At 39.3% G+C, this 27,964-nt stretch overlaps 1 protein-coding gene and 2 pseudogenes across 1 annotated transcript; 1 reads left to right on the plus strand and 2 right to left on the minus strand.

Moving 5' to 3' along the window:
- Window positions 1–8,274: 8,274 nt before the first annotated feature.
- LOC125355724 lies at window positions 8,275–24,985 on the minus strand (annotated as a pseudogene).
- On the minus strand, window positions 15,607–17,095 carry LOC125355382 (annotated as a pseudogene).
- On the plus strand, window positions 22,712–23,717 carry LOC125355383 (aprataxin-like). The gene is given in 2 exon segments (XM_048351725.1): window positions 22,712–23,120; window positions 23,123–23,717. Coding segments are annotated over 2 exon segments (795 nt in total). The 5' UTR covers window positions 22,712–22,813; the 3' UTR covers window positions 23,611–23,717.
- Window positions 24,986–27,964: the final 2,979 nt, after the last annotated feature.

The following is a 27,964-nucleotide window of genomic DNA, read 5'->3' on the forward strand; positions in this document are numbered from 1 at the left end:
CAGGACTGGCCAAAAAAAAACAGAGTCCCAGCTCCAGGATTAGCATCAATTGCCATCTCTTGAGCCAGATTCACGAGATTCTTGATGACTCCACATATGATGTTATGAGCCATATGTCCTCTAGGTCTGCATCCTCTATGTCCCCTCTTGCGTGGTGGTGGATGAATCACCATGGTGTCCTCCAGCTCCTCCAGCTCCTCCAGAGTCATCTCCTGCAGTTTTCCCTGGATCTCCTGTGGTGGGTACTGGCCGGACATTTGGAGCAGGTATCCACAGGGGCTTGTCCTCTGTCTCTGGAAAGATACAAGCAAACCCTCTTCCTTGTGTTAAAAGGGGAGCAAATTCCTGCCATTGTTGTACGATAGAATCTCATGGCAGTACATAACATCAGGCCCCAATGTCTATAAGCTGCTGTAAGGACAGATGTGTCAAAAGTCAAAAAATTTTAAATAGTGTGGAAGTAAGTACTTTTGGGGGAGTTCTTCCCTGAGTTCCCCCTTCTTTTTGTATTTAAGCTTTTAACCTTTTGTAAGTCCTTCCTATCATACCTTGACCCTGTGGATTGTAAGGAATATCTGTGGAAGAGTATTATGTAGCTGTGAGCACAATGTTTTACAGGCCTGAGAAGTATAGGCACGACCATTATCAGTTTTAATTTGTTGAGGCAAATTAACAAAGGTAATAGTTGTAAATAAATGTGTAATAACATCTTTATAAGCCTCTCCTGTGTGACAGGAGGTAAAAAGCAGTTGTCTATAGAAACAGGAACTTAGGACAATCAACCAACAGAAAAAACATGGGTCATATCCATTTGTCACAACTGTCTAGGCAGGAGACCCCATCGGTTAACCCAATGATGGGAACAGCATGAGCAAGTGGACAATGGACACTTGGTGAATGAAGGATAGTACCAGCTTGCTCACATGTCAATCTAAACTGTTTACGAAGGGTGGCTGCATTTTGATGAAATTTTTTATGGCATCACAAGCAACATCAACAGGAAATTGAATAAGCATGTCAAGCTGAGTTAACTCATCTGCAATGGCATTGTCCTATGTTAAAGGTCCAGGCAAAAGAGAATGAGCATGTATATGACAAATGAATATAAGGGCTGTGTGCTGCAACCGTTGTTGCTGGAGGGAAGTAAAAAGGTGCAGCAGCTCCTCATCTGAAGTAAGAATAATGGCATCTTGGGTGTGTTGTAAAACAGAAACAACATCCTGACTCTCTTGGTACAAATTTATAGTAAAAGAATACTGCTGTAAAGCCAAAATGGCTGCAAACAACTCCATCCTTTGTGCAGAAGTCCTATTATATTGAACTTGTGTGGTGGAAGTATGAAGAGGGCATTGCAACACAAGCCCTACTTTTCCATTTTTTAGACCCATCAATAAACACATTGGGAACATTAGAAATAGGCCTGAGGGAAATAAAGGAGCAGATAATAATATAGTAATCATCAGCAAACTGTAATAATGGTAATGTGGGCAAGTGAAAGAGTACTTGCCCAGGAAAATTGGCCATGGCAATTTGCCATGCCAAGGAAGTTTGTAACATACTATCAAAGTTAGTACTCGTCATATGTAGGCTAAGGCATCAGGCTCACACACAAGTCAACTGAATACAGAACCTGCGTCCCTTAGAAATAAGTAAGGAAATCAAAGCAATCAAAGGCTTAATTACACTCATGGAACGTAAAGTCAGAAATATCCATGCAATGAGAGCATTCTGCCAAAGAATAGCAATAGGGAATTTACTAAGATTTAAAATATATAAAACATAGGTTGAGAATAATCTACCTGTACAAGTTGGGCCTCACGAATTATATACTCAATGACTTTTAAGGCCTCAACCACTTTAGGTGTAAGAAATCTTGGAGAGTGTCAGGACCCCTTTCACCCTCAAGCGTTTCTCACCCCATGCCACTGGGCAAAAGCTGGAGTGCAGCCCAATGTGCAAACCTTGGCGGTGCTTAGTCACGAGATGACCCTCCTCCCCTCGCACTCTTAAAGAATGACACGGGAGTCACACGGGCTGTCTCAGGGTAAGCTTCTGGAACTTCCACTGGATTTACTCAGGGGAGGGGTTTATATAACAGTAATGGTGGCAGGAAGGGGAGGGACTAACTGCATACTAGCGATAGGCTGATAAGCTGCCCATCATAGTGATGTCACAGAACTTCCTCTAGAGGCAGAGATCACAGCTCACATCACCGCCCTCTTGGGCTCGGCTTGGCGCCATTATGATATCCACACGTGGCTGAGGTGGAAGGTGAAGCTGGTTTGCTATCTCTTCTGGTTCTGGACCCAGAAGGGGGTAGGAGTGGCTAACAGCCAAGCAGCCCCAGGGCGGGAGAAGAGGCAGGCCTCTCGGGACTGCCACTTAAAGGTATAGCCAGAGCCCAACAGGAGAGGCTGGATTAGAGTCTCCCCGTAAAATCTGAAAAAGAAGTTGTAACTGTTGCAAGTAATTTTTAATGAGGGGGCGAATCCAATTAATGTCCCCAGTAACTTTTAAAAATTATTAAAAGTTTGCAACTGTTCAGTCTCCTTTCCCTTCTGGTCCTAGACCTGACATCCTATCACACCCTTGATTAAGCATATGTTGAGTAACAACTGGGCTAGGAATGTGAATGAAGCACCCATGTGAGACAGCAGTTCATGACCCCATAGATTTACTGGGAAATCAGGCAAAACAAAGGATTGAAAAACACTTGAATGACTCCTTGGTTAGCCACCATAGCGTGGCAGAACTTTGAGTAACTTTGGACATTCCTATACCCTGCAGCAGGGTGAAGCTATCTTCTTTTGGCCAGGAGGGGCCAGTGTAGACCAAGTATAACAGAAACATTAGCTCTGGTGTCAACTCAGCCCGTAAAAAGCTTTTATCCCATACAAAGATTTAATATGGGTTGCTCCTGTCCAATTCTCTGAAGCCAAAAGGCCTTATTTGGGGAGGCAAAGCCTCTATTTCCCTGGTTAGGTTGAAGAGACTCAGTAAAAAGAAGAACTAAAGGAAGTAAAATTAATTAATGGGAGTATGTGCAGGAACAAGCAAGGTTCCTCTTTCCAGTCCAGCCATGATTTTAATTTTTCCTGTATAATCATTATCAGTAACACCTGCATAGACAATCCTTTCATAGTCCAGCTGGACCTGCTCAATACTAACCCTACTGATTCAGAAGGCAAAGTCTTAAAATCCATCATTTATCCCATCTGATCTTAGACAACTCCTCAGTCCTGGCCCCAGAAGTAGGAAGCCTTCTCCAGGCTTTGGTTGCACATTTATTAATTTTTCCATAAGCAACTTCTGGGTAATTGATCAGTTGCTGAACGTCAGAATATTCACCTGCACCCACCAGCATGTCATAAGATACAAGGATGTTGGTGTGATTATTGTACTTTGCCACCTGATCAGACCTTTCCATCCATTCTGCCTTCCATAACAAATAATTGCCCCCATTGAGGCAGGCCCAAGCAACTGTCTTCCAATCCCTTGGGCATAATGCCTGCTGGGCCAAATTATCAATTAGGGATAAAGTAAAGAGAGCATTTTCCCCATATTGAGCAGTGGAAATCTTAATTTCTTTTAATTCCTTAAAATTTAGAATACTATACTGCCAGTTGCCTTTGTCTTGTAAGACAGGAAAATGTTGGAAATCCCCAGTATTCTCCCCCCACACACACCTCCTTTGCATCAGTATAGCCTTTTGAACTGCAGACATAGGGGAGAAGTCTGAATTAGGAGCAGGTGATAGTCACCTTCCCCCTTTATCCCAGGGAAGGTGGCTCTCACAGGGCCAGGTATGGGGAATGGCCGGTGCTCTGAAGGGTCTTTGTCTTCTTTACAGAGAGCGTCAAAAGACTGACACAGACTTTCTATACTTTTAACACTCTCACTCTGATGGACACAGAGGCGGGTCTCTTTATTTTTCTCCTCAGACAATGATTTTATAGAAACAATTTCAATCTGGTGATCAGGATCCAGACTGTCTCTAATCATCTTCCGAACAGAAAATATCTGAGGTGGAATAGCTTGTTTTCCTCTAATTTTTATCTGATTCTTTAATTCTTGGCCCACTTTTTGCCATATGGCTAAGTCCACAGTTCCCTCCTCAGGGAACCAGGGGCAGAGGTTCTCTATAATCTCAAAACAATTTCATAGCTCCTTTGAACTAATCTTACAGCCCTTTGCCTTAGAGGGGCAATGGTGGTGGAGCCTTTTCATTCACTGCTGTCCAGGGATCACTTTTCCTAGTGGGATCAGGGGGTTCCCAGGAAGGAGGGGAAAGGCTTCCCAGTCTATGAGGTCCTGCTTTAAGGTTAGGATATATGCCGGTCCCTTTATCCTCTGTACCCTTTATCCCCACTCTCCCTCAGCTAGATCCTTCTTTAGTTCCTCTGCTAGGAAGACATGTGTTGGGACTCTTCTTGCTCAAAGAGCCCTTGAGTACAAGCTATGATAGCCGTGATGATGAGGTAAAATGTAAGAGGGAGTGTTGTTCCTAGGTCTCAATTTCCTTAGGCCTAGCCAAGTGGAGCACTCTGCTCCAACTATCTCCATCCCACAACCTACTCTCATCTATCCGTGGAGCAATTCGAACCACATCGGTCATAAATTGTTCCAAGTCAGTTAGCTTCACTTTTACTCCCCTGCTTCGCAAAAGGCTCTCCAACGCTCTGGCCATTGCAAAGGTCCACTTACCCGTCCTCCTGCTGTAGCCTGCCCAAAGAGCCCCACATTGGGCGCCAAAAATGTTGTTCTTTCATTGGAGGTCGTCCTCGGAGGGTAAGGGCATCAGAGTCATGATGCAGACACTGAAGACAAGTCTCAAGGGACAAGTCTACTTTATTGCAGAAGCACAGTAGCCTATATACATTTTTAACTAATAATAATGCCCTACTCACCCTAGCAACCCAATGTAACTTATTACCTTAAAGGTAATGTTGTTTACCAGGTTCTTTAAGGTGTGGTGGTACCTGACATGGAGGAGCTCATGACCCAGAGCAAACAACTCACAGTGTTCTGCGTGGTTTAAGCGCCCCACATTGTGCTGTCACACCATGTCCCTTAGGGCAGCAGCATACACTCCAAGGCCAGGCTTACCTCCCACAAATGACCATCTAATACATTAGCTTGAACAATTTACACATGCTAATAACGTTTACTTGCACAGCCATTTCTCTTTTAACTTCAGAAAAATGCATCTCATTAACCAGTTAACCGTGATGTTCATATTTACTTAAAGATTGCTCATTTTCTATGTATTTTTGTCTGGTTCATACTCCATCCTTGACCACAAATGAACATTTAAGTTAACATCATTTGGCTGAAGATGACTATAAGTATTTCATATGCTGGAAGCAAAAGTCTGCCCTAAACACACTAAGTAGGTATCTGTTGTAAAATGCCTATTAATCACACAATTTATAATCCTCTGGTGTAAATGTATATGACATATATACAGTGGGTAATTTGTTTCTTGCTTCTGTCAATGTAATAAAACAAAATTACTTTGAACTCTGCTAGATAGGAAAAAATGCTGGATATTTTCCCAGGACACATTGCACAGACACTACCTTAGTTTTCCTATACTTTTCTTACTTGAACAAGAACATTGCATGTGAATGTGTGGACACACACACACACACACACACACACACACACACACACACACACTGAATTAGTATTCAGCCCAAAAGAAGAATAAAGTTATGACTTTGCAGGAAAATGTCTGAGGCTAGAAATCATCAAGTGATGTAAACTCAGTCACACTAAGAGTAATAGCACATTTTCTCCCATATGTGGAATCTACAATTAAAGAAGAAAATGACACATATGTATATGGTATTATCATTAAGGCATGAGGGCAGATAGGAAAGACTAATAGAGGAATTATTTTCACAAATGGACGTTATATACAGTGTGGGAATATAGCAGTGAAACACATATCAACAATTTATATATGATGACAATAATAAAAGAGAAAGAGCATGTAAAATAATTAATGTGTTCTTCCTCTCTAGCTCCTGAATCTCTTCCTGATGCTTTCTTGTCATTTCATTTATTTCCTCCTTGAAATGTAGTTCTTGTTCCTAAATAGGCAAAGAGGGTAATTAAAGTGGCAAATTATAAGATAATATCAAAATTATCCAAGAGTTTTTATTTTCCTTCCTTAAATTACACTTCTAGATTTTTAAACACTTTATGGAAAATTTTGATCTCTTAACTTCTATTATTTCAGTTTCTCATTGGGATTTTATGTTTTCTGTTACCTCTAAGTTTTCTCTATCTCAGAAGATGTATATTTACAGAATCCTTGAAATATTTATGATCTAGAATTTGTCTTTGGATCCTTGAATGCACATCTAATGAGTTTTTTTTCTGTAATTTTCACATGTCCTGATACAGTTCTAACCTTCTATATGGTGGGTTTTCATCTCAGAATTCTAACCTTAGATAATGTGGGTTTTCATTTCAGAATCATGGCCTTTGGGAAGATTGCTACATCACACTGAGAAGCAGGGGTATTGTGTGATCATGAGATTCAATGCAAACCTGACAATTTTCTGGAGGGACAGGAAGAGGAAGAACATGAGAAGATTAGGACTAAACATGTCCAGGGGGTACTTCTGGGTGGACATCAGAATCTTTGGAGTTGGACCCAGAGAACTGGGAACCAATAATAGCCTTGGCATATAACCAGTGTGTGTAAGAGAAGATGTGTTTAGAGAGTCTTCATATTCATTAGGGTATACAGAGAGCAGATATCATATCAGTGATGGTAGAAATGTGGATTTTCCTAGGAAAAAATATGTTAGATAAGTTTTCAGGAAATATTAGAAGGTAGCTCCTTGTTTCTCCTGAAGCTATAATGTTCTTATTTGAAAAAGAACAATGGTATTATTTCTATGCCATTATGTTAGGATGCAAAATGTAATAAAGGCAAGGCAGTTCATATAGTTACTGACTGATATAATAATGCAGGTTCATGGAGAATAGTCTGAGTGTAGAATGCCTTTAGCAATTGCAGATTAGGAGTGAAAGATTCGTACAAGGAATGAAAACTATTGAATAGATTCTACCTACAAAAATCCTTCACCAAGATTCATCACACCAACCTCTCTAATCACTGTCTTGCATTACTAGTCATTAATGAGAAACGTGCGATGACACAATGAAATACCTTAAGTTTAAAATCCGTAGTTCTTTCAAGTTCTGCCCTGAACTGATTTCCAACTCGCTGTATTCTCTGTACCAACTCTTTGAGTTCATCCTTGTGATTCTTTTCTTTCTGTGCCATCATTTCCTCAAGGTTCTTTTGCATTTCCACCAACATTTTTGCTATAGCCTTTGAAGATTAGTATTGCATCTGCTCCACTGAAGAAGAAAAGGAAAATTGTGTACAAATATCCTTCAAATGTTGTCTTCTTCCACCAACACTTGTTATTTATTGTGCTATTAGATAGAAGAAATTCCGTGGGAGAAATGTTTTCTTTTTTGTGAGCATATTCCTTCTGACATATTATTTGCACTCAGCTATGGTGTCCATAGTAAAGATACATTTTTGTTTCTATTGACATTATTTAAAATCCAAACTGATATATCTGATAATAAGCACTAAGTACCAGAAACTAGTATATAAAGGAGTCTTTTAACTTCCTCTAAGTATGCCTCTAAAGAATCCAGCTCTTCCTGCATATAATGTCCAGTATCACACCTCCCATTGACCATGAAACTTCCACTTGGTTGTTAACTGTACAGCATCTGGACAGTGATCTTAGTGTGTGCTGACATTATTGGCTAATAACTACTTTAATTGAAACCTGTATCATTTGATCAATGGCAGGATTGGAATGTGAAATATCACAAGAAAATGTGTTAGGTTCCCAGAACAAGTGTAATTCGAGGATGTATTATGATGTAGATGAAGACTAACAACAGTCAAATTCCAGCAGCTGCCTGATATCTCTCACATCTCACTCATTGAGCAATATCTAAAGAAGGAAATGATTATTTAATAGTAGTATAATGAAAATGTGAAAATAGAATTCAATCTGTATTGCAGATAACCATTAAATATCTATGGATAGGAACAGACTGTAGCATTCATTTTTACAAATGTCATACCTCTACAGAATTCCAGGTAATGTTATTTCAAGTGTAATGTAGTACCCATTGACTAGGGTCTCAATGCCATTAGAAAACTTAAACCCTGGTGTGGTTGTGTGACATAGCAAACCTGTGTCCTATGAGTTTTTTTTGTGATAGTGATTATTTATAGGAATACTTTTTTTCTCTTTGTCTCTTGTCTACATTCTGCATCTCCTGCTCAAGTCTTCGGCTCTCTAAATCCCTCGTTGAGTAGTTGTTTCTGTTCCTAGAGGATAAAAGGATGTTGAGGCTGGTATAGAATGAATAATATTATGAAGTTCTTAAATAATTTCCACATTCATTCCTATTTTTACTGCCAACAAATCTGAAAAGGTCTGATATTTAAAATTCTGTACTTCATCAGTTCCATTGCTTTTTTCTCTCTATCATATTATATCATTTTTATATATTTTGTAGGTCATACTCTATAAGTTAAGAATAACATTCTGTTATAATCTCTAAAATCATTTCCTTCCAAAATTCTATCCTGAGATTTGTGACTCCAAATCAGAAGTACTCCTCATATCAAAATTATAGTATTTTCTTGTTTTAGTCTTTAGTCTGTCATGTTTTAGTGTATATTTTTTACACAAAGTTGTCCCTCTGTATTCACACATTACAAATATATGCCCTCAACAAATTGTCACTTAGGTATGCTTTACAAAAAGTTGCATCTGAACATATACAAACATTTCTTTTGCCATGATTTCCTAAAAAAATAGATTCAAGCATCATAGGTCCTGCTGTCTGTGGAGAACTTGAAAAACCAATCTGTCTGCACAGATAATTGTTTATATAAAAGAAAAAGGATTCAAATAAAAAGGTCATTGACTATCAGAATCTTAGAATAAGAGAAGATAGTCCATTAGAAAAATCTATTAAAACTTCCAAAAATTTTAAAGGAAGCAAAAATGAAATCAAAAATTACTGTGGTCCGTAGGATGTTTTATAGCTGACATCATGACTTCACATATACTAGTAATCAAGCCAGGAGAACATGAACCTATGTGCTTATTGGTAATGTGCACTATTTTTCATGAATCTGCTTTTAGAGATAAAAATCATATAGAAAAATAAGAAAAGTATTACTACTTGGTCAGGCCAGACCAAGAGATGTTACCTAGAAAATTTAATTAGAAGATGCTATGTTACAAAATATTCATATAAAACATGACAACTCAAAAATTCCTATTCATAAGAGGATAATTCAAGCATAGAACACCTTCAAACTTCACATGCAAAGGCTACAAGTGAATAGATTGTGCTTACACTTAATTGTATATACTCTATAAACAAATACCTTTTAATATTCACAGATGAGCAGATGTTTGACATAAACAGGCAATGAATACTGTGGTGGATTTTATGTCCCTGAAAATTCTTATCCTATGTGATACTTTTGCCCAATATTGCAGTATTAATATAGAATTGTGAGAGATAAAAGACACAATGGAATACTTGAAGTTTAAGAGCAATGTTCCTCTTTTGCTCATCCATTAACTGTTTCTGTTCTCTCTCCATCTTCTCAGTCAGCTGTTTGAAATGTTCCTGATAACTCTTTTCTCTGTGTTCCATCAACTGCTTATTCTTCTTTTGTGTTTCTTCCAGCAGTTTTGCACTAGTCTGTGCAAATTCACCGTTTACACGTTCCACTGAGGAAGATAGGAAAGAGAAGTTATGTAAGCTCCCAGTGTGTTGTAGGGGGAATACTAGTATCCCCTCCAATTAGTATTTTTAAACCTAATTCCAAATGTAGTGGAAAAAGGACATGGACCCTGATAAAATGAAAGAATTCATGTAAGGCCACTAGGAAAACATAGGGTACTGTTTGGGTTTGGACGGATGGGAGAGAAATGATGTCAACTAAGATGCATTGTACTATCAAACTGGTTTTTTAGAAGCTACCCTTTTGTAACACACACACACACACACACACACACATATTTTAAAAGAGCATGAGAGTGGAATTCATAATTGGATTATTTCTTTGATAAGTAGATGAAGAGTTTAAAGCTGCCTCTCTTTCCACCATATGAGCAATTAATGAGAATACTTCCAGCTGGAGAAGAAGAAAGGGCCCCCTTAATGAATTTGAATGTCAGTGGCATCGAGTCCTATGATTCTTATTCTCCAGACCTTTGACAAATACACTTTTCTTGTCTATGGAGACTCAAATATCTGGCTTTTACTACAGAAATCACAAACAATAATACAGTGGTGTTCTATTTCCTTCCACACACCCTTTTTATTGTTACCACTCAATATGAAGAATTTCCTGCCACCATTTTCCTCTAGGAGCAAATATAATTTTAGTAACTTCATGTGACACACTAAGAAGTGATTTCAGGATCTCTGATGATTTTTATTCTTCTTAGTATTCAGTTATAAAGAAAACATTTGCACTTTGAAGATAATTCATGAGCAAACATTTCAACGTTGAAGAGATTTGATAAGCATCTCGAGTCATAGATCACTTCTCACCTTCAATCTCCTTTTCCTTGGCTGTGAGGGTCTGGTCTGTCTGGAGAATCGTGTTGCCTATGCTTTCCTTGGACTTCAAATACTTCTGCAGAATCTCTTCAGCCTTAGAATCCAAAAGCATGGAATTAGCAGAAAGAAGACCTGCAAACATTTGTTTTCTGTTTCCCAACATCCTCTAGAAAATGCTTCCTTAGCCTGGTCTAGCAACTTTCCCTGCTGGAGGGCAGGAAGAATGCTCCAAGATGGGCAATGAGAACACTGCTGAGCAGGACCATTACAGGAGGTTGGCACTGGGAATTGGACACAGAGACTATATTTCTTTCCATCTGAGACTGTATGGTTGTAGTTGTTTTGTTATGATCTTATTTTTTTGGGGGGGTGGGCATATCAATGTCTACTGAAATACTGAAGAAAAAAAAATCCATGTTGTTGAGAAATTCCTGGCAAGAACTGACATTACACTATGCTATTTCACTGACACAGTAGGAAAACGTCAACAAGTAACCGATTTCACACCATGAGCATGGCGTAGGTTCAAGTCCAAGGCAGTTACAATAATCTGTGGCACAAATGTTCAGATATCACAGGCTCATCTGTTCACAAATGTAGATCATCTATAATAAACCAAGCAAAGCAAAAACAAAAATCCTTTCTACCAGTCTGCTTTTCCCTGTGACTGAGAAGGCCGGTGGCTGCATAATGGGTCATGAACTTAGAAAGGGCCTGCCTGCCTAGGCTAGGAAGCTGGACAGGGCCTGGTCATAGTCCTGACCGGCCTCCGGTACCACCTCCATCCCTGGTGACTCGGTTCTTCTTTCTCACTGTTCTCAGGGCCCCGCTCACTGGGGAGACAGACTGATAAATGACATGTTTGTTTTAGATTTTAATACTCAGTAGGATGTCCGGTATATTAAAAATGAGAAAACATAAATTTTAGGAAATCAGTGTATTCTTTTTTTTTTTTTTTGACAATGTAAAAGACCTTCCAAATAAGCATCTTTCTCGTGTCATAATTATCCCCACCCATGGTCCATGGGCAAGATGGAATCCTTTTATTAACCATTGACAGCTCTCCCACTAACCAATGTGCTCTGGTGCGGGGGGGGGGGGGGGGGGTAACAGGCTCTGCCATTCTCTGAAGGCTTTGGATCTGAGATCTGCTCAGTGGTTTTTGACTGAAGCTTGGCAGCCACCAGTGCCCAGATTTTGTTGTTGTTGTTGTTGTTGTTGTTGTGTTTTTGTTTTTTTGGCCAGTCCTGAGGCTTGGACTCAGGGCCTGAGCACTGTCCCTGGCTTCTTTTTGCACAAGGCTAGCACTCTGCCACTTGAGCCACAGTGCCACTTCTGGCCATTTTCTGTATATGTGGTGCTGGGGAATCGAACCCAGGGCCTCATGTATATGAGGCAGGCACTCTTGCCACTAGGCCATATCCCCAGCCCACCAGTGCCCAGTTTACCAGGGTGTAACCCTTCATGTGGACAAATGTAAAAGGTGAGTCATAAAAAATAATTCAAAATAATGCTCTTCGTACCTACTGAATAGTAACTAATATCTTTGGTATACAACGTACAATGCCTTAATGGGAAACCAGGTTAAGACTCCACCTGGTTAAATGTAATCACAAACAGAGAAAGCTACAAGTCACATCATTTACAATAGATATTAAATAAAATACAGTAAAAATGATGAAAATTTACAGATGTTTAATCAAGTGGATGATTTTCATTCATTAAGACCCTTCTATGTCCTGGAGCAGAGTTCCACTAACTCGAAGACATGCTAGAGTAAACACATACATTTGGTTTCTCCTGTCTTGGTTATATGTTATACAAAGGCAAAAAAATGAGGAACAATAAATTAGTACCATAATTGTCTACAGTTAAAACTATGATATACAATATAAATAAACTATTCAAAAGCCGGAAATATTTATGGAAAAAAATTCAGAGACTAGGAGATCCTTTCACTTTTTTTTAAACAGTTTCTACAAGTGATTGTTCTGCAGATCATCTCAAAGGATGCATGAGATTCTTGGTCTTGATTTTAGTGTCTCACAACATACAATAATTACTGATCAAGAAAAATAACATTAAAGAAATTACTGCTTTTAAAAAACCAATAGTCCCCTCATCAAGTGGGCTAAAGACTTAAAAAGAGACTTCTCTGATGAGGAAATGAGAATGGCCAAGAGACATATGAAAAAGTGCTCTACATCACTGGCCATAAAAGAAGTGCAAATCAAAACAACATTGAGATTCCATCTCACCCCAGTAAGAATGTCCTATATCAAGAAAACTAACAACAACAATTGTTGGGAGGGGATGTGGCCAAAAGGGAACCCTACTTCATTGCTGGTGGGAATGTAAACTGGTTCAGCCACTCTGGCAAGCAGTATGGAGATTCCTCAGAAGGCTAATCATAGAGCTCCCCTATGACCCAGCAGCCCCACTTTTGGGTATCTATCCAAAAGACCACAAACAAAATCATACTAAAACCACCAGCACAACAATGTTCATCACAGCACAATTTGTAATAGCTAGAATCTGGAACCAACCCAGATGCCCCTCAGTCGACGAATGGATCAGGAAAATATGGTACATATACACAATAGAATTTTATGCCTCTATCAGAAAGAATGACATTGCCCCATTCATAAGGAAATGGAAGGACTTGGAAAAACTTATACTAAGTGAAGTGAGCCAGACCCAAAGAAACATGGACTCTATGGTCTCCCTTATAGGGAATAATTAGCACAGGTTTAGGCAAGTCACAGCAGAGGATCACAAGAGCCCAATAGCTATACCCTTATGAACACATAAGATGATGCTAAGTGAAATGAACTCCATGTTATGGAAATGATTGTTATATCACAGTTGTAACTACTTTCAACTTGCCATGTGTAACTGTAGCTTCAATTATTGATGATCTTCTTGTATCACCCTCCTGTGGTTGTACCTAAACTATCTCTGTATCTTTTTTTTAAGTAGTTACAACTGTGATATAACAATTGTTTCCATAACATGGAGTTCATTTCACTTAGCATCATCTTATGTGTTCATAAGGGTATAGCTATTGGGCCTTGTGATGCTCTGCTATGACTTGCCTAAACCTGTACTAATTATTCCCAATAAGGGAGTATCTCTGTATCTTATCTGAGTATATTGGAAACTGTGTATACTGGCATTAGAACTAGGAAATTGAAAGGGAATACCAAATTCGGAAGACACAGGGTAAAAAAAGGCAAACAACTACAAAAGCAATACTTGCGAAACTGTTTGGTGTAAATGAACTGAACAACTCATGGGGGGGGGGAGGGAAAGGGGGAGGGGGAGGGGGAACTAGGGACAAGGTAATAAACAGTACAAGAAATGTATCCAATGCCTAAGGTATGAAACTGTAACCTCCATGTAATTCAGTTTGATAATTTAAAAAAAAAGAAATTACTGCTTTTTTTTTTTTTTTTTTTGCTAATTTGGAAGATTGTAGTTCTCCCCGCCCCACCCCCTCACTCTCAGGACCTAAAGAATATACACACTATATTTTATTTGACTTTAAAGTATTAATACTTCATTTTAAATAAATGCAGATTCACATGTGCACAGCTCCCTTTGAGAATGATGAAATAAGGCAAGCTTCCCAGACCTGTGTATAATACTGACTGTGGTGTTTACAAACTCTGTGATTATTTGCTTTCAATATTTGTTCTACAGTAGACTTTGGTCAATGACTTAGAAAAGTCAGTACCATTCTCTTCCTTGCCCCTTTAGCAAAGATGTCAATTACTTTCAACATTCCAGGTTGTATGTAAAAAAAAAGAAAAACAATTATGTTAAGAGATGCTTGATACAACTAGAATGAACTTCCAGGCCCAATAATTGATAAAGCTCATCAATTCTGTTTATTTCACATTGCTAAGCATGCTTCTTCAATGTTTTGTTTCTCAACGACTTAGAACTTGACTATTTGACAGCCCAACAAAAAGATGCTTAATATTTTCTTTTTTAAATGAAGTTACCAACCTTGATGATTAAAAAAGACAGATGTGTCTAATAGGCAAGCCTTGGCGGCCAGGAATTCTCATGAAATCCAGTAATACCAAAGCCACAATTCAACAACATTAGCAGAAATAAGGTCTCACTGCTTTAGCTAGGGAGCATTTGCTTTAAATTTTTGTAATCATTTCCCTTCATTTTAATTAATGCGAATAAGACAGAAGAGGGATACTGCCTGCTTGAAAAAAAATAGGAACACACAACAAAACAAACTTCAGAATGCATTTAATGGCAAGGGACATATTGTTTCTAGACCGTTCTTATGAGCTGTTTGCAAATCCAAGATACGGACATTGAGACTTAAGGATTCCGCGGAGCTACTGCTGGGTGGCTGGACACAGGTCCTGGGCACAGGTTCGGTGACCTCAGGGCGGAAGGGGCGGGGACTTCCAGGAAGAGGGACTGGCTGGACAGATGCCAATGGTGCACTGCTGAGAATTCTTCCAGTGTCACCACGGAGGAATTCTGGATGCTAATTCCTCACTGTCTAAGCCAAATGAATGATGTGGACTCATTCTTCAATTTCTTCATAGCAGCGGCGATCGGTGTAATTATGGGGAATCTGTTCTGTCTGAGTTTTTGTTTGTTATTCTGACAGTGTGGAATCCATCTGTGAGTTGGAGTCTGCTCCACGACGCTGTCTCATTTGACTCCTGTGGGGACGGGTAGCTTCTCATTCACAGTTTGCAATACGAATACCCTGATACATCATTTGTCTGCTATTTATTAAGTATTTTGATTATAATGCCTTTTTAAATTCAATATCTTTAAACCAAGTTTGTTTTTAAATTAGTGTTGCTTGGAGCAGCTCAGAGTATTTATTTATTGTCCCTACCCCACTTCCGGTTCTTCTCTCCCTCCCCCATCTCTGCCTCTGTCTCTCTCTTGTCTTGTGCTGGAAGCTGAGCCTGGGGGCGTTCAGGCTCTCTTGGCATGCAGCATCTCGATGAGAAGGTTGTTGTAGGGTACGTCACCGTTCAGGTGGTTGAAGTACAGGTAATCCTCGGCCTGGATGCTGATCTGCCGGATTTCGGGGAGGAGGAGGACGAGCTGCGGGAACTTCTGGGTGTGCTGGGGGTAGTTGCACGTGGTGTACTCCAGGAGGGCGTTGTTGACCTGCTCATGGACTCCTTTCACCAGCTGTAAGTTCTCCAGGCTCTTCACATCTGAACTAAAGAGCACCAGGAATTTCAGACACACGAAGTCTCTCTGATCGAACTGCAGGGAGCGAAGCTTGGCCACCAGCTCCTGGGCATGGCTCAGGAGGTTGTGGAGTGTGGCGCCAGCTTGCTAGGCCACCAAAGAGTAATCCACTTGTTGCCCAGTAACCAAGAAGGTGGACCCTTCCTTCCCATGGACCACTTGCCGGTTTATGTGGTCCAGGATTAAGAGCTTACTCCAGCAATTCTGAAGCAGCTTCATTTGGTCATCAACCTTAAGTTCTTTGAAGAAGATGCTACTCCTGGCCCACTCAACAATGGAGAAGAGGGTTTGATCCACCATTTTGCACATTAACCCAAATGTGCTCAGCTTCTCGTGCTTGCCTTGGTTTGCCTGCTCTTGCTGTAGGTGAGCCTTGAACTTGAGGTTCGTGGGGCTCACATTTCATGAGTTCCAGTATCAGCTGTGGGATGCTTGCTGGGGAGCTGGTCTGGTAACTATCCATGTAGGAATAACCCATGATGGACTCGGATGAGCTGGTGTAGGGGTCTGGGTACTCAGACTTGATGGTCATATGGGTCTGGTAGGCTGGCAGGCTGTTGGGAGGTGGCATTGTCATTCTAATGGGGGACGTGACAAAGGGGCTTCTATCATAGTCTGTGGGAGGCAAGGTAGTGTGGTTCAGAGGTAGGCCCTTGGAAGCAGAATGGATATTCTGAATGGGGGTAGCTTAAGTCTGTTGGCTCTGATGAGGGCTTTCTTCTGTTGCTTCAAGGCCCTGTCCCTCTTGTACATTGGCCCAAATTTGTTCCTTCCTCTGTGCATCCAGTCATTCCTTACAGCTTCTAGCTTCATTCCAACACTCAGACATTTTTGAAATCGACAGTAAGGACACCGTTTTCTCTGTGTTTTGTCAATTTGGCAGTTCTGATTTTCTATACATGTGTACCTTTTATTATTTTGGACCATTCTCTTAAAAAATCCCTTGCAACTTTCACAGGTGAGGAGCCCATAATGGTATCCAGACACTTTATCTCCACACACAGGACACAACCCCTCAAGATCTTCATCATAGGAATAATTCACCATTTTAAATTGTGACATTTCATCTCCTCCCGCAGGAGACGTCCTCTAAAAGTGACAAGAAGGAAAATGAGAGGAAGCATTGCATGGCTTCCGGCATCTGTCCCTGGTCCCAATGCGATCAAGCCAGTGCCAGGGCTTCCGGCTCCACTTTGGGTAGCATGACCAGGCCGCCTCAGGGTCGATGAGCCAGCCCAGCAACCCCCGTCTCTGGCCTCTCTCCCTCTCTCTCTTTCTCTCCACTCCTCTCTTCCGGTCAGCTAGCTTCGCCTCTCCTCCACCCCTCTCCCGACCTCTCCTCTTCTGGTCTTATATGGCCTTAACATGCTGGAGAATAAAGTCCTCATATTCAGATCATTAATACAAACACGGGAAGAAAGGGAAGTATGGAAGCACAGGCCAGCATCTGACAAGGAGAAAGATGATATTATGTAAATATCCTCGTCCACTGCTTTTGAAACCTCACTTTCCCTTAACAACACCCAGTTGCTTACATCTTTCCTTAGCAGCAGTCAGTTGCTTTTGTAATTTCCAATGACTCTTTACAATAGTACACACATAATATTTCACATTTTAGTTGAGTTATAATTGAAAAGTTAGTTAAACATATTCTTTTGGATATACTGGTAGCACATCCAACATGATGGGTTTCCAATCTTTTTTGTCAAGGAATTTGTACATCAATGAGAAGCCACATCTCTGCAACCACAAGGACTTGTGGGGCATATTGGTGTCTCAAGGAAGCCTGTCAGCCAGAACACACAGGTAAGTATTATGGCTACCTGGATTTCTTTCCTTGGTTCTTCAAGGTACTTTTGCTTCAATATTTCTGTCTTTTGAACAAAGAAAGGGTAACCTCCAGGGTTAGAATAAATACCCTGCTTCAGTTCTTCTTCTAAAGGGCTGAAAATGTCCTGAAGTTACTCCCAGCACCAATATGATGATGCATCCAGATTGCATTTGTAAAAGTCATTCCACTGTTTGTGTAGCTGAGACTTCAATGAAAAATGAGAAGAAAGAGGTATAATCTTCTCAGGATGCCATTTAGCTTCAGAAATTCTAGAAATGCCTCTCAAAAAATTCAATTTCCCCCCCAAAACCTGAAGGACAACTAAGGAGAATTATGTCTATTCTCTTCTCCTGGACTTAGTTATGAAGTACCTTCTTAATAGATTCAAAGCAGAGGTTATGAGCTTCTACATTAAACATTAAAATTGGCTTGATGAAGGCAGAAAAACAGAAGCCTACTGGTGGAAATTGTTATTCTGAGTTTTATTTCTTTTGTTTCAAATGGTGTCAAAACAATCAGATATCAGAGGTAATTTATATTTCCAAAGCTCCATTGTTGCATTTATTTTTGAAATATGACTTTTAAAATTGTTTTAAATCATTGAGTGCATAATTATAAATCTTATCTTTTGATAATTGTGACAGCCAAGAGTTGTCATCAGAGTTAACAGCTCTTGAAGAATTGCCACCTAAACATGCATACTAATATGTTGCCTCTCATTTTGCCTGCAATAATAAGAATACATATAAACTTGAGAGAAAAATTACCATTAATTCCTTTTGGAATACATGGCCTACATCTTTGAAGGAGTTGCTATTGAAGATTTCTATGGCCTCATGCTCACAGGTCCTATGCATGTCCAGCAGCTCCTGGAGAGTGTCAGTGGGCAGCTCTGCTCTCTGGCCAACCTGCTGCTTATAGTGGGCAACGGTCTTTCACACCGCAGCTGCATTCTCTGTCTGGGCCAAAGCCTGGACTGCATTCTCCATGCAGGGTAGATCCCCACTGCTGATGGCCTTAACATAGGTAAGCACCAGACTCCCCAATCCTTTCAAATGTGAAACCAATAAATAAAGATTATTTATACAGAATGAAGAAAAAGTCTTCATTCTGAGTATTTCTAATCATACTTATAAAGAGCAATTATAAGCAGTCTCATCAATGGCATAAGCATTATTGGGAAACCTGGTACAAATGGAGACAGTCAAGTCTTAATACAGACCTATTAAAAAGAGAACCTTTGTGAGAACAAGACTCCCAGCTAATATTAATACACAAGAAAGGATAACTAGTACACAAGCCATGGCTTTAGATAAGACAGGTATGGATTTATTAAATCTGAATCTATTTGGCTCACTAGCTCTTTAGTATATGTTCTTCTCTTGTTTTCCTCAATCATTGGTTCTATGTACATGTCATTGGCATTAATCAATAGTTGTGAAACAATTAATAGTGTTCCAGCAGAAAGACATTCTTACTTTGGTTCACTTTTGCTCAATGATATCAAGATACGTTTCTGAAGTAAATGGATTGTTCTATGTGGGTGCTTTTCATTACATTAACTATGAAAAGTATATCTTTAGCTTTGAAATGAGGCTATGTAATGAAATGGTATTTTTCCATTTTTGTTTAAATGTAAATCACTATACATACACCTATTACCTACAGAATTAGTGTCACAGTTGTACTTCCTAGTATAATAATCAACCTAGAGGTTATTTCACTTGATTTTTGAGGTCATTTCTATCACAACATGTGGCTAACCAAAATCATTATTGAAGATATGGTTGAAATCATAGAGGGATTGCCTATCAATTGTGATATCCTAAAAGCAATCTCAGCCATGCATGAAAAAAACAAAATAAAATCTTAGTGTCTGTCATTCAAACTTGCTTGAGTTTATCAAATATAGCTGTAAATTCTGTTTTTCTTTAAATTAAGGTGTATAAATGCATTGTACACCCTTTATCTTACAAATCTCTGACAGACTAAAAATCTTATTTACAAGGTCCATTGACGTGGCTGCCTCCAGGAAGAGTCTTAGTGTTTGAATCTTTGAAGACATAGGCACAGAAGTCTGCCACTTGTTGCACAAAATCAGACTCTAGCTCATTATCATGCAGGGTCTCCAACCTGTCAAACTTCTTCCAATCAGTGGGAGGACAGAAGACAGACCATTTCTTTTTAGGAAAGAATTTTCAAATACAGAGTGAGGGCAAGTTGAACTTTTGAATTTCCTCACTGGTACCTAGAGAATTTACAAAACAGGAGGGGAAATAAGAGTCTGGAAGTCTTGAGTCATTTAAATGTTCTTTGAGCTTTCTTCCTATAAAGAGTTTATAGGAATAGAGTAGGGTGCTGGTGGCTCACAGCTTTATCCTAGCTACTCAGGAGGCTGAGATCTGAGAATTGCAGTTCAGAGCCAGCCCAGGCAGGAAAGTCTGTGAGACTCATATTAACCACCAGAAGAGGGGAAATGGCACTGTGGCTCAAAGTAGTAGTGTACTACCCTTGAGCTAAAGAGCTCAGGTAGAGTGTCAGGCTCAGAGTTCAAGACCCATGACAAAAAAAAAAAAAAAGTTTTCATTGTGTTTAGCTTCATGAATCTAGGTAGGGATGTGAAAGCAATTGGAGAGTGTATCAAGGGTAAAAAAGAAAAAGAAGCTTTCACTGAATGTAATCAGTTGTAGTTAGACATATACTAAAAATAGCCTAGAACTTAGAAATAGCTGAATATAAACACTTGTGAAAAGTGTTAATTTCTATACTTTCCCTCGCTGTTTTCCTATCACAATCCCTTTACCTTGCTTTAGTGTAAGAGAATGCTCCAGGTTAATCATCTGCTGTGATGGGTTGTCCATCTACTTCCAGCTTCAATGTCATATCTCTCAAAGTCTACACAAAATCTGGAAAGAAGGTCACAAAATCAGCTGAGTCCTCTACTTTCTCCTCCTCTATTGAAGAATTTTCTCTGATTCTCTGAGTTAACTCTGTCACAAAGTTGAACAGCTAAGGAATGACAGCACAAGAGTAAGGCCTTCCACACACACCACATTAGTTCTCTGCATTCCAAATCTTCATTTTCCCTTTGTGCTTAACCGAAGTGTAAATTCTTTACTAGGTACTTCTCTCCTTTCCCATAAAATTACACATCATCTATTTGTTTTGTTATCTAGGGCCTGTTTCTTCAACATCCATTTCTGGCATCTGTTTTAGTCAGGTAGTTCTCCCTTTTAACTTCATCCAATGGGATCACAAAAAGGATACTGCAGCTGGTCCATGGCATATTGGTTGATGGCTCCCATGCTGTTGTACAGGAAGCTGCTGCTCAGAAGTATGGCCATGGCAAAGATCCAACAGTCATTCTGGTTGTCACCCTGGAAATCAGAGCACATTTGGACCTGTGGTAGGCTTAGTACTCATTCCCCTGTCCAGATTGGCACTGTTTATTAATTTGTATTTTTCCAGCATACGTGGAGATGTTTTAGGATCACTATGGTTTATAAAAAGAATTTCAGTCTAATGCAAAGTGATTGATTGAATGTGGACTTTGTATATCATTTGGGTTCACACTTATTCTCATATGCCTTTCTTCTCAATATTGAGAGTTTGACAACAAATAGTTAAACTTGTTAGAGATAAAATTTTCTCTCATATATTAGCAATGTTGACTTGATGATATTTATAGTACTTTCAGTTGTTTTGAATTTTGTAAAGTTGGGAATGAACCCAGAGCCTCACCCAAGCTACTCAAGAGTGCTAGTACCGAACTATATACCCAGTCTGTTGTAACTTTTATATTGAGTGAATTTGATATACCTGAGAATATTTACCTTGTTATATAGAAACAGCACTGTGAAGCAAGTATAGAACTATTATGTTTACTTGGAAGATTATAGATATGACACTAAAAGAAATCAAATAACATGCTTATGACAATGAAGTTAGTAATGGTGTTTAATTTTAAATACAAATGGCATGATGCTTCAAAAACTAAATCCTAAGTAAATCCTAACTAACCCATGATCTTGAGTGTATTTACATCTCCTTTATACATGTGGCATTACTTGCTTCCCTTACAGTCTGTTTTAGTAGCTAGAATACTATGTACTAATCATTTTACTTTCAGGACACTGCTGTCTTAACACTGTCCCTTACAGGTAGTTGCTGGACCTGATCTCACAATATGTTTGCAGAAATGAAAATCATCTTATTTTAAATGCAAGTTACCCAATTACAGACACTACAGGGACATATTTATAAAGGCAAGGGCTTAATTTAAAACTGAATCTTCTGTCATACTTTCTCAACGTCTCCTGGGCCCTCTGTGTCCAGCAGAACAAGAGTGTGTTTTGACTTCATGGGATGAGGCACCCACCACATCCAGATTCTTTTGGTGTGAGACTGGACTGTATTGCCCAGAGAGATGCCTGAAAAGGGTAGAGAGAATTATGTCAATGGCCATAAAGTTTCACACAAGTAACATTAAGAGAGTTAACTAAGTAAGTAGCCAGTATTAGAACTGCTATCAGAGATGTGATAATAATTAGAATATATACATGAGGGCGAGGGATGGACAGAGTGTCATGAACGCGTTGTTTTCCGTCAACAGGAGATCATCGTTGACTGTGGCTAATGGAAACCATGGAAAGTGAAACTGTGGATAAGGAGGATGACTGTGTTGTCCTACTTTAGGCCTCATCATCTTTCACCTGAAATATCATGTATTGAGGAGCAAACCCAGGGCCTAGTGCAGATGAGTGCACACTCTACCACTTGAGTTACAGCTTCCGCACTACCGCTAATTCTTCATGTTTTTGTGTCAACTCCTTCCCAGAGACTTGCTAGTGATGATGCAGGTGTGCTGGTTGGTGAGACAGGACAGCCAGCAGCAGCAAATCAAATTTCCACATTTAGAAACAGTTGTGATTGGGCACAGCCCAGAGACCAAGATCACTGATAAAAAAAAAAAAATGTTCTCGACAGCAAGTACAGCTGAAAGCAGAGTGTAACAAGGGATATGTCAGGGTAAAGCAGTAGGGGGTCAATCCTACCAGCATTGACTCAGTCATAATTGGGAAGGACCAAGAGATGAAGCTGCAGCCTGGCCAGGTTCTCTATATGGTGAATGAACTTTATCCATATATTGTAGAGTTTGAGGAAGAAGCAAAGGGCCCTGGCCTACAAACACACAGGAAGAGAAAGAGGTCAGGCCACGGCAATTCTATAGAAGGGGATGTTGCCCAGGAAGCTGAGCCTATGATAGAGCAGGAACATGGGACTTCCAACCCCAGCCAATATTCTCTGCCCCCAAAAAAGGGGAAAGATGCATCTGCCAAAAAGGAATCACTGGGCCACTGGAGTCAAGGCTTAAAGATTTCTATGCAAGACCCTAAAATGCGGTTTACAAAAATGAGCAGGTGGTGGTGATTAAGGATAAATACCCTAAGGCCCAGTATCATTGGTTGGTCTTGCCATGGGCCTCTATTTCCAGTTTGAAGGCTGTGACCAGTGAACACCTTGAACTTCTCAAACATATGCATGTTGTAGGAGAAAAGGTGATATCAGATTTTGCTGGATGTAACAAACTCCGTTTCCAACTGGGCTATCATGCCATTCCCAGCAAGAGCCATGTACACCTTCATGTGGTCAGCCAGGATTTTGAGTCTCCTTGGCTTAAAAACAAAAAACACTGGAATTCTTTCAATACAGAATACTTCTTAGAATCAAAAGCTATAATCAAGATGGTACAAGAGGCTGGCAAGGTGACTGTCCAGGATGGGACGTCTGAGCTCTTGAAGCTGCCCCTTCGATGTCATGAGTGTCAGCAACTACTGCCTTCCATTCCACAGCTGAAAGAGCATCTCAGGAAGCACTGGACAAAGTGATGCTGAAGAGCTTCAACTTCTGCTGCCAGGGTGGCCAATTGGAGAGAAATGCTGGCACCTATTCTGGGTTGAGAACTTCTATTTATTTCTCCAATTAAAATATGCAGCTTTTTGTCAAAAAAAGAGAATATATACCTGAGAAATCAACAAATTCATGATAAATAAAATTCCATTTAAAAAATTAAGGCAACTGCCATCGCATAATAAAGTTATACCAAATCAAAGAGCATGCTAGGAAAATTGTAGGGAAGGGTATGGATAATTCAAAAATGTACATTATTGATGCGAAAGTAAGATGGTGCAGTCACCAAAGAAAAATGTATAGCATAAATAAAAAATTACTTGGAATGAAAATGAAGACTTGGAAAAAACTTATTAAAATTAGATTTAGAAAACTTAAAAAAATTGTTTAGTTATAAAAGTAGAATGCCTTTTTAGCCAGCAATTCAACTTCTGAGTGTTCACATGAAGAAGTAAAAGCAACTGTCTAAAATATATCTGTACAATTTATTCATGTCATCATTACGATTAACAGTAAAATGTAGAGGTAACCCAGGTGACCCTCTGCACATGCCTGGAAACAAATTTACACACACACACACACACACACACACACACACACACACAATTAAACAGCCCTAAATGAAGAATTTGACAGATGCTACAACAACATTGTTAATCATGACTTCACACAGTAAATGGAATAAGGCATTATTTCAAATGACCTTCTCACCATAACCTCTCAAAATGCTGGCTCCTATAGCCTCATGTCATAAGTCTTGCTTCTCTCTCTATTTTCCAGTAGTAGTTAAATTCATAGAGACAGTACATACAATGATGATGAGGAATTAGTGAAGGGAAAAATGCTATTTAATAGGTGTGGGGTTTGTGCTTAAAGAGTGAAACAATTGAAAATTAATCGAGGTGATGCTTGTAAGGCAATGTAAATTTACTTAATGACACAAAATTGCATTTCAAGAAATAATGTTATATTTCTGATCATAAAATCTAATTCACACTCAAACATTTTAACCTTAGAGATCAATGGAAACTTGGTACTACATGACTGCTTTAATAAAACCTTACAATGTATCATAGTGGAAATTATTGTTCTATTTACTCCCTTCTTCCTTCTAGAAAAGGAATATTTCATGCCTATTAGAATATCCCCCAGACTCATAATGGAGGCCTCACCTGTTTGCTCCCCAGCCATCTTGTTCATCAGGTAGGATTTGCCTGTGTGGTGGTAGAAGCCCACAATAGCCACCACCACCACAGGCTGCTGATGGCAGACAGGGATTTCCAGAGCTTCCTGATGTCCTTTAGTGTTCTCAATGAGGCACATGGGGCGTGACATTTGGGTATCAGAGGCCATGTCCAGGGTTGTCCTTTGTCTGCAAGGAACAGGAGGAAGAACTGAAATCTTCAGTCTCAGAATGCAGAGTTGGAAAATTCTCCAGCAAGAATAGAACTTTTATGTGCATAGTGAGATGGGTAAGTGAAAATATTTCATTTTAGAAAGTTGTGGAAGTATTATCAATGTAATTGATTTAAAAACTCATAGGGAAAATATGTTATTACTATTTGACTAGTATCACAACTCATAGCTTTCAATTACAGTACCAAAGATAGTTTACTTTTTTAATTTATTAATTTCTTTATTGTCAAAGTGATGTACGGAGGGGTTACCATTTCATATGTAAGGCAGTGCGTACATTTCTTATCCAACTTGCTACCTCCCCCCAGCTTCCACCTTCCCCATTTCCATCCCCTCATGAGGTGTACAGTTGGTTTACAGCATATAGTTTTCTAAATATTGCTGTTGCATTCACTTGTCTTTTTAACCTTTGTCTCTCAATTTTGATATTCCCTTTCCCTTCCCTAGTTCCAATACATGTATATAAAATATCCAGGGCACCAAAATCAGTTACAGTGACATCAGGGGTAAAATCATGGGAAAGAAAAAGCGCATAATTTCACATGGTATATTGAAAATAACAACAATGATAAACCACTTGTTTCCATAACTTGGAGTTCATTTCGTTTTTTGAATCCTTAGTAAAATTTTAGAGTGGATGTTAAAAGAAAATGAGAATCGAAAAAGTTCTTAAGATTCTACTTAGAAAATTTAGAAAATATAATTTTAGCAGATAAAATGTCTATTCATAAAAAACTAGTATGTTTTTCTTATCCAAACTATTATCAAGAATTTCAGTATTGATTAATTGTTCATTCTTGTAATGACTAAAACCCCTTATGAATACTTTATTGCCATGGTTGAATTGATAGAGGTTTTAAATAGTTTCCTCCCTCTCTTTTTTTTTTTTTTTTTTGTCAGCTGTGAGCTTGAACTCTGGGCCTAGGCTCTGTCCCTAAGCTCTTCAGCTCAAGGCTAGCACTCTACCACATAAGCCACTGCGTCACTTCTGGCTTTCTGGTGGTAAAGAGGAGATAAGATTCTCACGGACTTTTCTGCCCAGACTGGCTTTGACCACTATACTCATATCTCAGCCTCCTGAGTAGCTAGGATTACAGGTCTGAGTCACCAGTGGCCAGTTCTTCCTCATTCTTATTGATCTTTTCATTGGCTTGAGGATCCATGTGCTTTTCCCAATGACATTCTAAATGCATAACCAACACAACTCCTTGGATTTTTTATGCCACACATGTGGCAACACAAAAATCACTAAAGTAGGGAGCACAGAACTAGTGAAAGAAGCAAAAAAGTCATGTTTGCAGGAAGTGATCAATGAACCTAATGCCTAGCCAGGAATTCCCAGAATGACTTTCCAGAAATTAGGGGACATTATTTGAGATCATGAGGAGGCCAAGGTAATCAAAGATGCTGCCATTAGCACTGCACTCAGGAGATCACAGCCAGCCTTTAGTAAAGAATGGAACTAGTCTTCAACTGGCTGGGGAAAGAACCTGGAGGACACACTGAATGCACTGACACTGTCTCCCAGACCCAGCTGCAGCCAATCATCCTGGTAGTCTTAAGAAAACTAACTGGCCCCTATATATACTTCTCATCCTTACATCAGCTATGTAACCACTGAAGAACCTGAGCAGCCGTTGCACCTCCATATTGTAGCTTGGGCCTGACTGGGCCCTGAAGCTTCCTGGAATAACTGCAGAACATGTCAATGTAAAGAGCCTGAATAAAATGCAGTCTAAAATAATCAAGGTAGCCAGAGAGACTTCATTTGACCAGAGGTCAGTTAAAGTTAGAATGCTTTAGCCATTATGACAACAATGTTAGCAACATGTTAGCTGCACCTTATCCAGGTGGCAGCTTCTCTGCCGCTAAAGGGGAAGTAGGTAGGTCTCAATGGTGAGTAGAAGTGGCCCATTATAGTTCTAGGGTAGGGAGTTTAGGTGTGGATGGATCTGGGGGCAAATGGGAAGAGCTGAGGACCTAAGGCTGGGGAAATGCTAACAGCTATACCAGTGGTTTTCTGAATGGCAATGATTTTCTGAATTTCAAGTCAAGCAAAAGACTTTCTCTGAGCATAGTTAAATAAAAAACAGACTCACCGCTGGAAAATTGACACAAAAAATTGACAAAAGACTCCAAAAGAGAACACAGCTGTAGGAGAAATTCCCAGGGAAATTGGAAAACAAAAACATAACATCAAACTTTTTAGACAGCAAGCAGCAAGATATAAAGGAAATTTTAAGCTAGAGTAACATTTATTTCTTAACAAGTCTCAAATCAATAATCAAAATATACACCATAAGACTCAATAAATATAAAGTAAAATTAACTCAAAGCTAATAAAAGGAAAAGAATTTAAGAACTGAGATTAAATTTTTAAAAGCTTAAAATAACCATATAAATTAGTAATCTATAAATTGGAAGAAAGATAAAAGTTTGTTATACACAGAAATGTGCCCATGTATTGTATAGTTGAAGAAAATTAAACATTATAAAAGATAGATTAGATCTTGAAATCAGAAGATTTCTGAGGAAACTTAGAAGGTTTAGACTGTTTTCTTCTTAGTGGGAAAAGACAGAGAACCTGCAGAAAGAATAGTTTAAAAAGAAGATAGCACAAAAGGGATCTGAAAGGTTTTTAGCTTACCTAGATAGTGTGCTCTAGAAAAAGCTGTTAAGGGTGAGGCTGAACAACAGTTTTTGAAAAGATTTTAGGTTGTGTGGCTCACGAATGCTTTCAACCAGCTAAACTAAGTTTGTTGTTTTTTTTAGATGTCAAATTTGCTTTATTACATCACTATCTTTTTTGGTGTTAAAAAGTCATACATACATCCCAACATTATCCCTTGGTTTATCTTTTGTCATTACTCAGCCATTCTCTACAGAGGGCTTAAAGATCCCGTTAAGAAAGATGTA

This window comes from Perognathus longimembris, chromosome 7 (assembly GCF_023159225.1).
Source record: "Perognathus longimembris pacificus isolate PPM17 chromosome 7, ASM2315922v1, whole genome shotgun sequence".
In the NCBI taxonomy this organism is placed as follows: Eukaryota; Metazoa; Chordata; class Mammalia; order Rodentia; family Heteromyidae; genus Perognathus; species Perognathus longimembris.